This window comes from Puma concolor, chromosome E3 (assembly GCF_028749965.1).
Source record: "Puma concolor isolate L17-30 chromosome E3, mPumCon1.1.hap2, whole genome shotgun sequence".
Lineage (NCBI taxonomy): Eukaryota > Metazoa > Chordata > Mammalia > Carnivora > Felidae > Puma > Puma concolor.
In genome coordinates, this window is record NC_141682.1 from 36,842,960 (window position 1) to 36,859,556 (window position 16,597).

Here is a 16,597-nt window from a genome sequence, read left to right on the forward strand (position 1 = left end):
TGATTTTTCTGGTGATCTGAGTTTCTGCACTTTCTACAAGTAGGGAGCTGCTTACTTTGGGATAAAATCCCTTTGGCTAGGCAAAATCACTAAGTGAGACCATTACCTCCATAAGATGAAAGCAAGCAATGATAAGTTATTTTTCACATATGTGCACACACATGAACATACGTGTGGAACCTGCAAAGAACTGGGATGGGGACAGTGATGGTGGGGATCTAAGGCCTGTACCCTGAGGGTCCTCTCTCCAGGTCCCCATGCACACTGGACCTTGATTACCTCCGGAGCATTCAGCAAAGGTTTGCTAATTGCTGAAGTCTGACATTAGCTGAGTATTTGGAATGTTAATATGGAGAGCCATGTTCATACTTCCAGAGAACTGGTTCTGAAGACAAAACAATCCAGACAAGCAAGTTACTAGACATTTCTTCAGAAAAGAGAGTATTCTGAAGCAGCAGATGAACTCTGTGCAGAGTATAAGTGCCAGGATGTACATGTGGAAAAGGTCACCCCTCGTTGGAGAATTCCAGAAATTACTTGTTGAGGGATCCTGGGAAAAAGGATAAATTTGTTCTTCCATTCCAGACTGAGGGGATTCTGAGACATCAGGGTTGGCACATAAAAAATCAGCCTAATTTTTACTTAACGTTTCAAGCGCTGTGTCAGCTACCCATGTTTTAGAATTCATCTCATTTGGGATGGAAGCAGGTAGTTCGGTGGAAGCCTGTTAAAGCAAGAAGTCACTTTTAAAGTGATACAGAGCCTTCTTGGTGAGACTGGGTGGCTTAGTCGGTTAAGCGTCCTTCTTTGGCCAGGTCATGATCTCAAGGTTTGTGAGTTCGAGTCCCGTGTCGGGCTCTGTGCTGACAGGTCACCGCCTGGAGCTGCTTCAGATACTGTGTCTCCCTCTCTCTCTGCCCCTCCCCTGTTCACGCTCTGTCTCTCTCTCTCTCTCTCTCTCTCTCTCTCTCTCTCTCTCAAAAATTGAATAAACATTAAAAAAATTTAAAGTGATACAGAACTTTCTTAAAGATTTTATTTAATTAAAACTATATTAATGTGCATTAATCTGTTGATCTTTGATATGGGTCCAGGGTGTCATCTTAGAGTGGTTTCTCTGTTGACTGAAATTCCTCATCATCCTTCCCATAGAAGACCTCATCCCACACTTCCAACTCTAGGAAGGGTCGGCAGAATATGGACAAGGGGCCAAATCTGGCCCACCCCTTGTTCTTATAAATAAAGTTTTATTGGAACACAGCCTTAATCATTCGTTTCGTTTGTGGCTGCCTTAGTGCTGTAATGGCAAGTGTTAAATGGTTGCAATGGAGACCATATGGCCCATGAAGCCTAAAGTAGTCATTATCTGGCCCTTTATAGGGAAATTCTGATCTGTACTATCAGTTCTGGTTTTGTTTAAAGTGTGGTAAACATTTTAAGACACATTAGAAAGGCTCTGACTGCAGAATCTGTCCAGATTTCTGAGGGTTCTTTTTTCCACTAACGTTTTACAGTCCTCTCACAGCTAATCAGAATAATTGTTGAGGCTTGCTCTCATACAGTGTTTCCAAAGCATTAACTTAGTTTTCACAGAAACAGCTCTTTTTCTTACTGCACTCATTTTTCATCAGTTTACACAATATTCCACTAAATAATGTAATTACAATAACAAGTGCAGCTGGCAGAAGCAGGTCTGGGAATAAACACAACTGACTCTTGGCAAGCAGACACCTCAATGAGCAGAGAGAAAGGTAAGACTGTACAAAACAGCTACTTTGCAGGAGGCCATGGGCAGGCAACAGTATGTTTTATAAAGGGACTGGACTGAAAGTGTTAATTTGGTAAGTTTGATAAATGGATGTCAATCAGGTAAGCTTCTTCCATTGATGTTCTTTTCTATAACATCTCTCATTTCAGGTGTTTGTCAATTTCACAGGTACAATTTTGTCACGGTTATTTGACAAATTCCTGTTTTCTCTGCTAGCCTGTAAGGTATGTGCAGACTTTGGTATACCGTTCTATCTCCACTACCTAGCACTGGGATTGGCATATAGTTCCCGCTCAAAAAATACTTCTCGAATAAACGACTGAATGGGAGCAGGCTCTCCTACAGTGAGCCACCCTAAAACTATAGTCCAAATATCATGAAAGCTGCAATGTTTCGTCAAGTAGTGGGGGGCTTCCATTCCCTTTCCTCTTGCCCTGACAGCCCCTGAGGAAGGGTCGGGCTTTACCAGGGGGTGGGGGGGTGGGGGGCAGGGAGAGGAAGGGGAGATGTGTCTCTGATTGTGATAGCTGGCTTCCAAGGCGCCCTGAAGTTTCACTATTGGATGTCCAGATGAAGGCAATGGGTTTAAGCCAAGATGATCATTAGCAATTTGCATTCTGTAATCCACATCACTCTTGTATCTAGCAGAAATGAGAAACTTGCTTCTAACTGGAGAATTAAATATTGATAATGCCGATCTGCTCGACACCATCTTTCACAAAGCTGGCGCCGTAATTTCAGCATTTTCTGAAACTTCGGTCATTTGCATTCCAACGTCACAATTTTTGTCATAACTGCAGGCACTCTGTAACATTATGTAGTTAATATTTGTCTTTCAAGCCACTCGTTTTTAACCTAAATCAATGTATTTGCCAAGGAAACTTTGTGTTGCCTCTGTAATTGGAAAACCAGTATCAGTGGTCATAATAAGAGTTAATGGGAAGAAAATAATCCCATTCATATCTAACAGTTATTAAGACGCTCTTCTATACTAGACAGTGTTCTAACAAACTCATATGCATTCATTATTTTCATATTTGTGTGGGCACACATATGCATAGACATCCAACTTAAGAAATATGTGCAATTATGTCCATTTTACTAAGGAGGCATTGGAGGTCCACAGGATTTCAGTAACCTGCACAAGTAAATTGCAGTCTAGATTTTCATCTCAGTAGGGCCTAGCTCCAGGCCCCTAGTTCTTAACTACTGTATTTTGCAAACAATGTTTTCAAAGTCTAGATAGATGCTTCGGCTGCTGCAGGCTCCCAGCCTGAGGCACACTCCCTTTTTGTTAAAAACAGGGCTCAGAATGACTGAGATACTTGTTGAAGATACTGTAGTTTAAACTGAGAGTTTCTCATTGACATAAAAAGGACTGAGAGAGAATTGAAAAGGGAATTACTTGGAAAGTGATTTGGCTAGATGTTTACCACCTGAAAAGGTGAGTCCCACACAGGGCGGGTGTCTTACATTTTGCAAAAAGCTGAGCTAGACATGGGGGGGGGGGGGGGTGGTAGCAAATCTACTTCCTGGGATCCTCTGCCTGGCTCTCATCTCCCAGTTTGGAGGGTATGGTACACATCCTTGGGGATATTTACTCAACTGGCTACGACTCTCTCCCTGATGATCAAGTCCTCCTCAGCAGTTGGCCCTGGGTAACTGAGAGTTATTTATCCTGCTTCCCTGGACACCGCTGGTTGGACCAGAGTGAAATGAGCAGGAGTGAGCCAATCAGAGGCTTTCTCCAGGAATCTGTAATCGGGAGCCATTAACAGTACCCATACCTGCAGGATCTGATACGGCATAAACCTTAGGGGCTGAACGGTGCCACATGCTTAAAAAAGGTAAAGAGATCCTTTACCAAAAGAAAATTCCAGAGTGAACCCACAAGGAGCACTGAAGATGAGGGAAGAGGAAGAACTGCCTGAGTTCTCATAGCTCTCTGATTCTAAGCTCCTTGGGAGGCCTGCTTGTATGCCTTTTCTGCTTAGGCTAGCCTGAATCAGTCTTACTGTTTCTTAGCTGAGTGAGAGGCAGTTTTCTTCTAAATATACTACCATGCCGGGGCGCCTGGGTGGCGCAGTCGGTTAAACGTCCGACTTCAGTCAGGTCACGATCTCGCGGTCCGTGAGTTCGAGCCCCGCGTCAGGCCCTGGGCTGATGGCTCGGAGCCTGGAGCCTGTTTCCGATTCTGTGTCTCCCTCTCTCTCTGCCCCTCCCCCGTTCATGCTCTGTCTCTCTCTGTCCCAAAAATAAATAAACGTTGAAAAAAAAAATTAAAAAAAAAAAATAAATATACTACCATGCCATAACTATGAAATCTGTCCTTCAAGTTGTTGTTTAATGTTGGGAGTTGAGTGGGAATAGATACCCCCAAATATCTGTATTCGCTGGTCTGGTATTCCTAGCAGGAAGAGGCATGAGGGAATCATTGGCAATAATACTATATTAACAACCTAATATTGCTGATTATGAGGCGTACATTTTTTGAAGTGCTTTTCGTAAGTAATTTCATCCAATCAATAATCCAGTGAGAAAGTATCCCTATCTTATACCCAGGGAAACTGTAGCTTTGAGGAAGCAGGGCACACTTAGAACTGAGATATGAACATAAGTCTATAACTAGAGCTCCTAACCACCCCCAACCACTCCTCATACTGACTCCCGTGGTATCCGTTTGCCATATTGCTGATAAAGATTTTGGTCCAGGAACAGATAATGATTCCCCCTAGGAGCCAACCCCTTGCCTGCTTAGTAGTGTTCTGACCAAATATGTTTACAGTCCCCTGAACCAACATCTGATACACTCAGCACAAAAGGTCCCTTTGTAACCAAATATTTTATATGAATGCTAATAAATATGGTCATTTGATCCCCTACCCTATGACCACACCATTTTTCTAACTGGTAGATCACTGAGGGAGACAAAGGACAATGAGGTCATATAATTTCTCTCATAGTTGTTTATTTGTCCATTTGTCATTCCAGATGCCAGAAAGGTAAATGTTGATGGTTGAGTTATGGTAACTGCACAATTATCGCTACCCGACTTGTTGTCATCAACCACCAGTGATGCTGAGACAAGCTGGTAAATACAGCCCATAGTGTCAGGGGCACTTAATGTACAGATCTCATCATGGTGACCCCTTGGGAAGGCTCCCCAACAGAACCCATTGACAATATGAAATGTAAGCTCAGAGGAAGGCTCATTCAAAACTCAGGATGGAGTAATAAACAGGTTTACTATTCCGTGGTTTGTTCACTGGGAACAGGAGTAGTCCAACAGCCTTCCGAAAAGGGCAGATCATTGGTCAGGAATAACTGGATGATGTCCTTCTCTCGGGAAGGACAGGTGCTAGAAAGCTCATGGACAGTATCTCTGGGGCTGACCTGGGTGCCTGGGTGCTGTCAGTTACCTGACACTGAGGGGAAATGAATAAAGACTGCATCCAGGCCCTGTTCCAAAGAACATAAGGCAAAATACAAAGAGAGAGCCAAGCTGGGTAGAAAAGGTAGAATGGGGAGATGTGATCTGTGAGAAGTTGGCAGAGAAAGCATCTGTGAAATTCCACAAGCCAGAGTTCAGGCACTTGCTGTTGCTTGAGATGTAGCTCCCAGGGCCACGTGTGGGATGAACGGAGCACTGAAAGGAGCCTACAGGAAACCAAGACCATGAGGGACAGAGAGGGCCCACATGGATTCCTTTTGTGGTGGACTCTATTGGGTGATTCCATCAAAGATACCTACAACTCCTGTTTACCATCAGGTGACAAGGGGCCTGTCCCCTGGGATGACTCCTGGCTGCTCTGGCCAATCACTGAGATCCCAGAAGAGTGGGAGTGATTGGCATAGAGTTCGCTAACGTGGTAAAAGAGAACGTCTACAGAAAAGGCTTCCCTCCAATCAAAGTCAAGAGCTATGAGGAAAACCCTCCTCTTCTCCTTCCTCTCTGATGAGAATGTCATGTAAGGAAGAGATGCTTGACCTCATCTTGGAAGAAGGCAAGAAAGGCCAAGACAAGCACAGAGATTCCCAACCACTGTGGTAACACCGAAAGTCCACTGAGTCAGCCCCGACACCAGGAGGTGATAAAATGTTTTTATCTTTAAATAATGCATAGCCTTTCTGTATTGGCAGACTCTAACATCCTAACTGGGAAAATATTAAAAAATTTTAAAAATTTATATAACTTTCAAAAGCGTTTCCCAGAGTGTATTCTTGAGCCAAAAATTGTTCTGTGGTGAGATGATTTTACAAAACGTTGAATATTATATCCACCTCTGTGTACTTCATTTTTGCATAAAGGCTCTGAGAAGTCCTTCGGTTATGAAAAAAAAGAAGTTTGACTTTCTCCAACTTTTTAAAAAATCAATCAGAGAATTAATTACATCAGAGAATTTTGGTTTGGACTGATAATATATCATAGAATATGCAGCTCAGAGTCTATTTTTGAAGAAAAATTAATTTAGAATCTGTAAGGAACAGAAAGGAGAGCAGAAAAGCAAGTCTGGGATATGCCGATCCCTACACAGTGTTCACATGCACAAAACAGAAGGAGCACCTGTATCTTTCTGCATTATCTGCTATTTCCAGGAGCCCAAGAAAAAGGGATGCATCTCACAACTACCCACTTGTATCCCTGAATTCTGAACATAACAGAATGAACTAACGAGGAAATATGAACTTGACAACATGCCCATGGTCCGTCCAGTCATCTTGTATGGCAAACCTGCAGCTTGCTTGCTACATTTAAAATATATTTTTTAGGGGCGCCTGGGTGGCGCAGTCGGTTAAGCGTCCGACTTCAGCCAGGTCACGATCTCGCGGTCCGTGAGTTCGAGCCCCGCGTCAGGCTCTGGGCTGATGGCTCAGAGCCTGGAGCCTGTTTCCGATTCTGTGTCTCCCTCTCTCTCTGCCCCTCCCCCGTTCATGCTCTGTCTCTCTCTGTCCCAAAAATAAATAAACGTTGAAAAAAAAATTTTAAAATATATTTTTTAAAGTGTGGCTGGCAGGCACTCTTCAGTGATGATGGTAACTAAACAGATACTTAATTTTCTCCCACTGGCCCTCTTTCTAACAACAACAACAAACAAAAAAAAAAACCGAGAGGAAAATGCATTTCACTGAGATGGTCAAGTAATATTAGCATTTGAAAACAGAACCACATTTCTTTTAGGGACCCTAAAAAAATGAATTAAAAAAAAGCAATCACTTTAATCAAGATAGTTCTCTTTTCAGGTAATAGAGGGGTTGAGTACACACATAAGACAAGAAGAAAAGGCGGTAGGGAAGAAGGAAGGGGAAAAAATGAGAGAACAGGAAAGGAGGAGACAGAGTAAATATCTATCGATGTCAAAGGCCAGACAGCCAAAGTAATGCTGGGAGTCTCCCAGGAAAGAGCTAGACTTAAAAGCATTCCCTTTGGCTCCCTCTCTCTCTGCCCCTGCCCTGTTCATGCTCTATCTCTCCCTCTCTCTCTGCCCCTGCCCTGTTCATGCTCTATCTCTCCCTCTCTCTCAAAAATTAATAAACATAAAAGAAATTAAAAAAATAAAAAGAGGGGCTCCTGGGTGTCTCAGTCGGCTGAGCATCCAACTTCGGCTCAGGTCATGATCTCGCGGTTTGTGGGTTAGAACCCCGCATCCGGCTCTGTGCTGACAGCTCAGAGCCTGGAGCGTCCTTCAGATTCTGTGTCTCCCTCTTTCTCTGCCCCTGCCCTGCTCACGTTCTGTCTCTCCCTCTCTCTCAAAAATAAATAAACATAAAAAAAATTTTTTTTAAATAAAAGCATTCCCTTTGGGATCATTAAAATTTTGAACCACATAAGTGTGTATTCCATCGATTTAAATGTGTTTTCTATTGATTCAAAACATAAATTAGTTAAAAATATAAAAATAAAAACTACAATAGCAACAAAGAACAAAGCACCGATTCGCGATAGTAGAGATAATTTTATAATGGCTATTGGAGCCACACTGGGACTAAACCATATGACCCATTATATCAAACCACTGCTTGAATTTATTTAACAGAGCGTAGTGGGCTCCATTCTTGTTCCTAAACCACACCCCTGTTGACAATGTCCTCATCAAGGCAAAATAATAAATCCCTCAAACTGCACACAAGCACTTCATTACCCCCTGCAGCCCTTAATTTGCCAGGCGAGTCTCATTTGCAATAGAGGATTCAGTATTATCTTAATTCTGAGGAATTTATCAGGGATCCCAGAGACAAAAGCACACATTCCTCCTATCTAGCTCTGACCTAGTTCTGGCCATCGTCCTCATCCAAACAGGAAGAGAAATCTGAAGTTGCAATACATTATTTACCAGGATGAACCAGTAATTCAGACTGCAGGGAGAAGCCATAACAAAGCTCAGGAAAGCTTAAGACATCTTGAAGGGTATTTTACGAAGGACGGTGGCTAATGTAGGCACAGGTACTCAGGAGTGAAATGGGTATAGATGAGAGGTTAACGGACAGGGCCGTGCCGGTATACCACATAAAATAAATATGCATAAAAGAAGAAGACATCCACAACCCACTTTCTCGGTTCCATACGACCAGATTCTGTCTTACAGAGGATGCAACAGACCTGATGCCAACAGCAATTGCAAAATGAAAATAACTCTACAAATCAGTGTCATCCAAGACCAGCATTAAGTAAATGCTCTGAAAAGTTACAAGGCAGTGTATAAATGGCATTGGACCAGTTTAATGAATTATTCTGAGGCATTAGATCCCTTTGAGCACAATGGTCCCCCAACCCCCAAAACCTCACAGTTAGGATTTTGAAAGCAGCGGATTCCTCTAGTTTTTATAATAACACAGAAACACAATTATAAGGCGCACTGTCCAGTAAAAGTTGCCAACTTCCGTCAGTGACATTAAAACTAGGCCACTTACGACTTCAAAGTCATCCATCCAAAACATGAATACATTTAAAAAAAAAAAATACAAACGGGAAGAGTGGAGACAATCCTGATATTTCTTAAAATACCACATCCATGCCAAAAAGGATATCAACCATGATACCATGAGAACAGGACAATGCCACCAAGCTAAATGTATAAGCGAATCATTCTCCCCGTGTCGATGCGTAACACACTTGAGCACTGAGAGTTTCATTTTTAAGAAGGTAAATAGCATATGAGGTTTAAAATTCTGTCTCCTTCTTCAATATACACATATGCCACTAAAACTAAAAGGTCTACAGAGGACTTGAATTCTCCTGGAAAATGCCCTTGACATATTAGTGACTCACCCACCCCCAGTTAACAGCAAGAGAGCATTTTAGCCACTCAGCAAACAGCCTGGTATTCACATTAAGAAAGCAGCAAGACATCCTTTTGACCTTTGTTATTACTTAGACCTCGTGTTGTACATAAAAAGAGTACAATGATGTCAAACAAATTCCAGAAGAGAAGTATTTATTGCTGAATCTAAATCAAAAAATCCATATCTACTATAATGGCACTTCAAAAGAAGATATACTGTATTTACCAGCTCAATCAATACTAAATTAGCTGGGATAAATATTTTCAACTCTACCAGTCTTAAGATGAAGCCCGCTATTTAGAACCCTGTGTCTTGGGAGAGACAGGAAATTTTTGCTTATCATACAGAAACAAGAACCAGGAAGTATTTTACAGGCAGGTGCACCTACCCTTAGCTGCTCTCTTTCACAATTCATCTGTTGTCTTGAAGCCTACAAAGGAAAAAAAAAAGAGGGGAAAAAATCAGCAGGTTCTGCACCAAAACAACATGAAAGAAAATGGAAAGTTGCTTCTAATCACTCGGTTCAAAGGAGACCCAGGATTAATTAATTATGTATTTAATTTTTTTTCTTTAGGTCTAAATAGCCTGAGTTTCACTTGGATTTTCAATCGTGTGATCCAGAAATACAGCTAGGATGAGCCAGAGTCTTCAAGAGGAAGGAGGACAGAGATCCCATAGAGGGTGAGGGAAGCAAAATCTCCCCCGGATGAAGGTTCCTGTGGTGTGAAAATCCCTCATGCCCTAATGGTACAGGCATATTCTTCACTGAAGGCCCCCCCGAGACAGTTGGGGACAGGCACCAGCCATCACACGATGTGTCCTCCCACGACAAGGACCAGGAGCATCACCTACATGCCTTGGCAAATGGGATCCATTTTATGGTCCAGTATTAATCAGATGGTAGCTAAGGCCCCATATAACTGTGTTGGGGGAGTTCTGAGGACAATTCTTGTATCAGAGAAAGAAACTGATGAATTTGTGATACCCACCATAAGCCCAAAGAGGAGAGATTCATGATACATCTGCCAGGCATCGATCATCCTTGCCCTACCAAAATGTGCTTCTGAAAATCAAGGATGCTTCTTCAGAGTGACCACATAATGCATTGTCCAAAGGGGAAAAATGCATGTGAGTGAAAGGAGAGGGTGGGGTGACATTAATGACAATGCCAGCAACAGCAGATGTGAAGTGGGAGTGAGAAGGCAAACCCTGACATATGGCCACTCTACCTCTGTGGGGACTGGCTGACTCTACCTTCCGCTTAGATAGCGAGGCTGGAATAAAATCTAGGTCTGCATTCACAATGTATTCTGGTTATTTCTCATTTTTTTTTTCACCAATGAAGCAACCCCTGACTCCTTGCATCTGACACTATATTGCAAGTTTTTGAAACTTTTACTAAAGGATAAGAAGGTTTAGGAACTGACTTTTGATGTATATTTTATGTATTTTGTACTGAGAGTTTCTTTCTACTTTCTCCAAAACAAAAACAAAAACAAGAATCTTTATTTTGGGATATGCCAGAACCCAGAATCTATAAACCGGTGTTTTGCTATGCCCTTTAACCCAGAAATATCACCTCTGAGAATAGCACCGAAGGCAATAAGAAAGATATACACAAATGTTTATTTACATGTCAATTAACTAAGCATTATTTGTGAAAAGAAAAAGAAAACTGCAAGTATTAAAATTTGCAATAATGGTAAAATTAAAAATAAATTATAGTACGTTCACACGATGGCACATCGTGCAGCATTTGGAACCATGTGAAAAAACGGAAATGGAAAATGCTCAAAAGGCACTATTTAGTTTTTAGGAGAAGCAGCTACAGAGGTACATACATGTTACAATCTCCCTTTTGTTTTAAAATTTTACAGTAAGGGGCACCTGGGTGACTCAGTCAGTTAAGCATCCAACTTGGCTCAGGTCATGATCTCACAGTGTCTGAGTTCGAGCCCTGCATAGGGCTCTGTGTTGACAGTTAGAGCCCAGAGCCTGCTTTGGATTCTGTGTCTCCCTCTGTCTTTGCCCCTCCCCCACTCTCGTGTGCACTCTCTCTCTCTCAAAAATAAACATTAAAAAAATTTTTAAAAATTTTACAGTAAAATAGATCATTAAAAAGAAGAAGAAAGAGGAAACATTGGGAGGTAATATTCCAAAATCTTTTTAAAAATGGGTACAATTCTATAAATACACAGAACACACACACACACACACACACACACACACACACACACACACAGAGTGGATTATACACTAGAAACAAGTGACTTTATGGTATGTAAATTTTATCTTTGTAAACTGTTAAAAAATGAAGTGGGGGAAATCCACAGACAGAAAGCAGATTAGTAGTGGCCAGGGGCGTTGGACAAAAAGACACAAGTGATGGCTTCATGGGTTTGTAGTTTCCACTTGGGGAGAAGAAAAAGCTCTCAAACTAGGTAGTGATGGTTACACAATATTGTGGATGCATTTAATGCCTCCAAGTTGAATACCTGAAAGTGGCTAAAATGGTAAATTGTATTTTATGTTTTTTCTCCCCGCGATGAACTAAATGAAGGTGGTGATGAGGTTCTGGGTCTGGATAAGATGTCATAAGCACACCTCACCCTGTGTTCCCCACTCAGTGCAGATGTTAAGTCTGAGTAGAATGCATACAGCACCATCTGAGCTTTCTGCAAGGCAAACAACTACAGAGGGAGGGGGCAAGAGGAGAAACAAGCAGTGGGTTCCGCCCCCTCCTCCTCACCAGCATCCCCTGGCATGGATGCAAGGCGGCCAAAAACCCAGAATGAAACATCAAAATACAGGCAGATAGAGATGTCCAACAATCTGGGGGAGGCAAAGCTTCTCTATGATCTGAGATGCTCTGGTCCCAGAAGGTGGGGCAAAATCCCACTGATTTTTCTCTGTCCTCTTCCATTTGGCCACAAAGGCATGCTGAGTCACAGGACTACATGAACAGGGTGAAAAAGCACCAACTTTGTGGCTGGAGGACAAGAAAGAGGAGCCCCGGGAAACAAAAATACTTTGAGGATCCTGGAAAGAGTTTGGAAGGAAGGATAGAGTTTGGGGAAATGACATCATATAGAGCTTTTGTGAACTCCACACTCACGCCTGAGCCACATGTGTAGGTATATGACCTACACAGATACCATAGACTTTGAGAAATGAACGGGACAGATCACTGCTCGGGTCCCAGACTTGCCACTGGGATGTGCACACACGATCCAACTATTACAGCAAAGACTATTGACAGCAGAACGGATACTGGAAGCAAAATCCACAGAAAGAAGGTAAGAACTTTCAGCCTGAATCCAACTGGATCAACTGACTGCCTGCTGACACAAGAATATCAACAATTTCTACAGGACTGAGGTAAAACCCAACATCTTATAACATTAATATTCAACATACTCAGGATATAACCCAAATTACTAGGTATACAAAGAAACCAGAAAATCTAACCTCACATGGGAAACGACATTCACAGGCACTGACCCTGAGATGACACAGATGTTGAAATGGTCAAATAAAGATTTTAAGTAGCTGTTATAGACATGTTCCAACAAGGTGCCTGGGTGGCTCAGTTGTTAAGCATTGGACTTTGGTTCAGGTCATGGTCTCACAGTTGTGAGTTCAAGTCCCACACTGGGTGAGCACGAGCTCTGCGTTGGGTGAAAGCAGGTGAACCCTGCTTCTCTCTCTCTCTCTCTCTCTCTCTCTCTCTCTCTCTCTCTGCCCTCACTCACTTGCACCCCCTCCCTTTGAAAAAAAATGTTCCAACAAGTAAGGGAAAACACAGATAAACAAATGGAAAAAAAATAGACAGTGTTGGCAGAGAAATAGGAGATACAAAGAAGAACCAAATGGAAAATTTAGCACTGCAAAAACAATAACCTAAATTAAAAAAAAAAAACACATTAAAAACTTAGTGAATGAGTTCAAATGTAGAATAGAGATATAGCAGAAAAAACTCCATGAACTTGTGTACATATGAATAAAGAAGCTTCCAATCTAAGCCACAGAGAAAGAAAAATAAATTTAGGGACCTACAGAATAATACCAAAAGATATAACAGTGATATCACTTGAGTTCTAGAATAAAGATACACAGTTCACTGCAGAAAAATTACTTGAAGAAATAATGGCTAAAAATTCCCCACATTCAGCAAAAGATACAAGCCTATAAATTTAAGATCAGCAAACTCTAAAGAGGTAAACCCAAAGAAATTCACTTCCAGATATAATCAAATTGCTGAACACTGGGGGGAAAAAAGCAAAAACAAAAACCAAAACATACTTTGAAAACAGCCAGAAACAAATGATACATTATTTGTAAGAGAACAACAATTCAAATTACTGTGGATTTCTCATTTAAACAAACATACAAAAACCAGGAAGGCCAAAAGAAGGCACAACATGATCTTTTTTTTAAGTATTGGAAGAAAAGAAGTGGCAAGCCAGAATTTTTATTCCAATGAAAATATCCTTTAGAAATGAAGGGGAGATATTAAAGAAATTAAAAAAAAATCATCAGCAACAGACCCACTCTCAAAGAATTGCTTATAGAAGGTTCTCCAGACAGAGGGAATATAATACCAGAAGAAAATTTGGACATTATAGAGATGTTCCAAAGGGGATAGTGAAGCATGACGGTAAATATAAACACAATAGACTAGTCTACTCCTCTTGAGTCCTTTCAAAGATGTGTAATGACTGGAAGCAGAAAAGTTAGAAAACTGTCTAACACGATTTGCAGTGTACCTAACATAAACCCAACATAAAGAGAGAAGGGTAAAGGGACACATATGTCAGTAAAGTTCCTACATTCCACAAATAAAAACAGTAAAAAAAAATTTTTTTAAAGAGGGCGCCTAGGTGGCTTAATCAGTTGAGCATCTGACTTAGGCTCAGGTCATGAGCTCACGGTTCATGGGTTCCGGCCTCACGTCCGGCTCTGTGCTGGCAGCTCAGAGCCTGGAGCCTGCTTCAGAGTCTATGTCTCCCTCTCTCTGCCCCTCCCCTGATCATGCTCTGTCTCTCAAAAGTGAATAAAAACGTTAAAAAATTTTTTTCACAAAGTTTCCACACTCCAGTTGAAGCGATAAGACATTGATTCCATGTTCACTTAGAGAAGTGTGGTATGTCTGTACTGTAATCCTTAGAGTAACCATTTTAACAACAAAAATGAAAAATACACAACAACAAAAAGCAATATACACCAAAACAAACGATGCTACATTAACTGAATGTCTGTATACATAAATAAAACACTGCAACCTAAAGCTCACATTATTTATAAAAGAATTAGCTGAAACAGACCACATATCTAAATCTAAAACAAAATGGGAGATTGGATTAAAGAGTGATGATGATACTTTTTTCTTAATGGTTCGTTGTACTTTCCAAAGTATTCCTTATGTCATGCATGACATTTATAATCAGAAAAATTTTAAGTATCAGTGGCTTGCAGAAATGTGTGTTTTTATTGTTATTGTAACAGTGATAGTTTTCATTTTAATTAATTTAATAAACTGATTTATCTAATACCAAGATGAATATGTTTAACATCTGTCTTCAAAACTCAGAAGGGTTTGTCAGACACAGAGAAGCACAATGACATTTAAAGAAACAAGGAGCCTACCGACATAAATAATGTAAAGGGATGCCATATTATAATGTTCCTATTACAGAGCATATCAAATGCAAAATTCAACAGTAGCCATGAAAATAGCTAAGTTGTCCTTCAAATGAAGCAGATTAAGGAAAATGAGATTTGGAGATAATGAAAAAGGACATTTTGAGTAATTTCTATAGTGGACATATGGTTTTTAAGTTTTTGTTTTGTTTTGTTTTGTTTCATTTTAACTTTTCCTGTATGGCATCCCATATTGTTTTGCCAATATTCTAGTAGCAATATCCTGCTTCTCCTTTTTGGGTCATGTTCCTGACCTATCCCATAAATATTTTGTGAATTGGATGTCCTCACCAGCACACTCCACCTGCTCCTGATGGAGACTACATTTGCCATGACCTCTTTGGTTGGAAGTCAACCCTGTAACACCCACATCTTCTGAGTAAGGTGGCCACTCACCGCCCCTTCTTCACCAAGTGAATAGAGTGTAAGAGGCCAGTTAGGCAAGATGGCGGAGTCCCATCATGGGTCTGTGTCTCTGTTGCAACTGTGCTCATCACGCAGCACTCTGAGCAGGGTGTAATGATGCTCTGAAGGCTCACTAGTTATTGCTAGACCTAATGAGGCTCTTAAATTTTTTCCCCATAACCATTATGAGAGAGGGCTAGAGAATAAAAGACACCTGTAAATTCTTATCATCTGTTATGAAGAAAGACTCTTCCAGCGCACTCTTTAAAAGCCAACCTTGAAAAATATCTTAACTGTACACTTCACTAAATGTCATTTCATTTGGAAACTAACATGCGATATTTTTTTTTCCTCTCATGGCAGTAATGCACAGAACCAATATATTTTATAGCCTAAATGAAAAAAGGGAAAGTGGGAGGTCTGGTGCTGCTCCTTTAAGATGTTTCCAGAGAATCAAATACCACTCTCGATACGGCTGCCAAGTAAGCACTTATGAAAGGTTAGAAACTGAAGCAATAAACTTCAGCATGAGACCCTTTGCTCTCCTGGTTGAACAGGATGTTTAATAGCAGGGATTCATCTTCTCCCATCTCCTATCTTCATCTAGCCAACCAGGCCAAAGAATCTTTCTCAGACTCAGCCCTTTTCATCTTTTCCTGACTTTGAGTTCTCTCTTATCACTTCTTCCCACTTTATCTTGACCCTATTACTAGCGTGGTTTCCCCTCCCACACATCAGACTGGATCTATAAGGGAAAGGACTGAGTCTTATTTGGCTTTCTTTGCCTAGGGACCAGGACAATCTTTGGAATCTATTCATTTCTTTTGTTTGTCCATCTATCCATTCCTCCATGTATTCAACAACAAATGCATTCATTCATACATACATACATACATACATATCCACATTCTAGATATCAGACACTGTTCTAGGTACTAAGAATGCAATAGTAAAAAAAAAAAAGACTTCTGGAGCTAAGTGGGGAAAAACATGAGTAAATTGAAAATTACAATACAGAGAACATTAGCTACAATGAAGTAGAATATATGCCACTAGCACCTAGGAGGGGCAACAAGCTTGTTTTAGAGAATTAAAAAATATGTTATTGTTTTTGTTTGTTTTGTTGTTGTTGTTGTTTTTGGGAAACGTATCCAGAGAAAGAATAAAAACAATTCTTTCAAGGATAGAAAAGAATGTGTGGAAATCCCAGTGAGATTGTGAAGTGCAAGTAATTCAATATGGCAGAAGAGTCAAGCAAAAGAGAAAATTAATGAGGTTAACTTAAATTGGGAAAAGTATGAGTTCAAAGAAATAAGAAGACACACAATAAATTAATGGATTAACAGATGTGCAAGCTTTCTTGTATGAAATAATATAATGCTAGAAATTCCAGTTTTCAGGGCAATTGTGATTATTCAGAAGAAGAGCACGAAAGAAGTCTAG

The 16,597-nt window shown here is 40.7% G+C and overlaps 1 protein-coding gene across 24 annotated transcripts in view; it reads right to left on the minus strand.

Moving 5' to 3' along the window:
* RBFOX1 (RNA binding fox-1 homolog 1) overlaps positions 1-16,597 on the minus strand; it is a 2,073,113-nt gene that overhangs the window by 590,065 nt on the left and 1,466,451 nt on the right. For 22 of the 24 annotated variants that reach the window (XM_086691386.1, XM_086691383.1, XM_086691381.1 and 19 more), the window contains one exon: positions 9,438-9,479. The exons of the other annotated variants lie outside the window; for them this stretch is intronic. In XM_086691386.1, the coding sequence (XP_086547512.1) occupies positions 9,438-9,479 (42 nt within the window). The remainder of the gene's footprint in view (positions 1-9,437; positions 9,480-16,597) is intronic. 24 annotated transcript variants of the gene reach the window in all.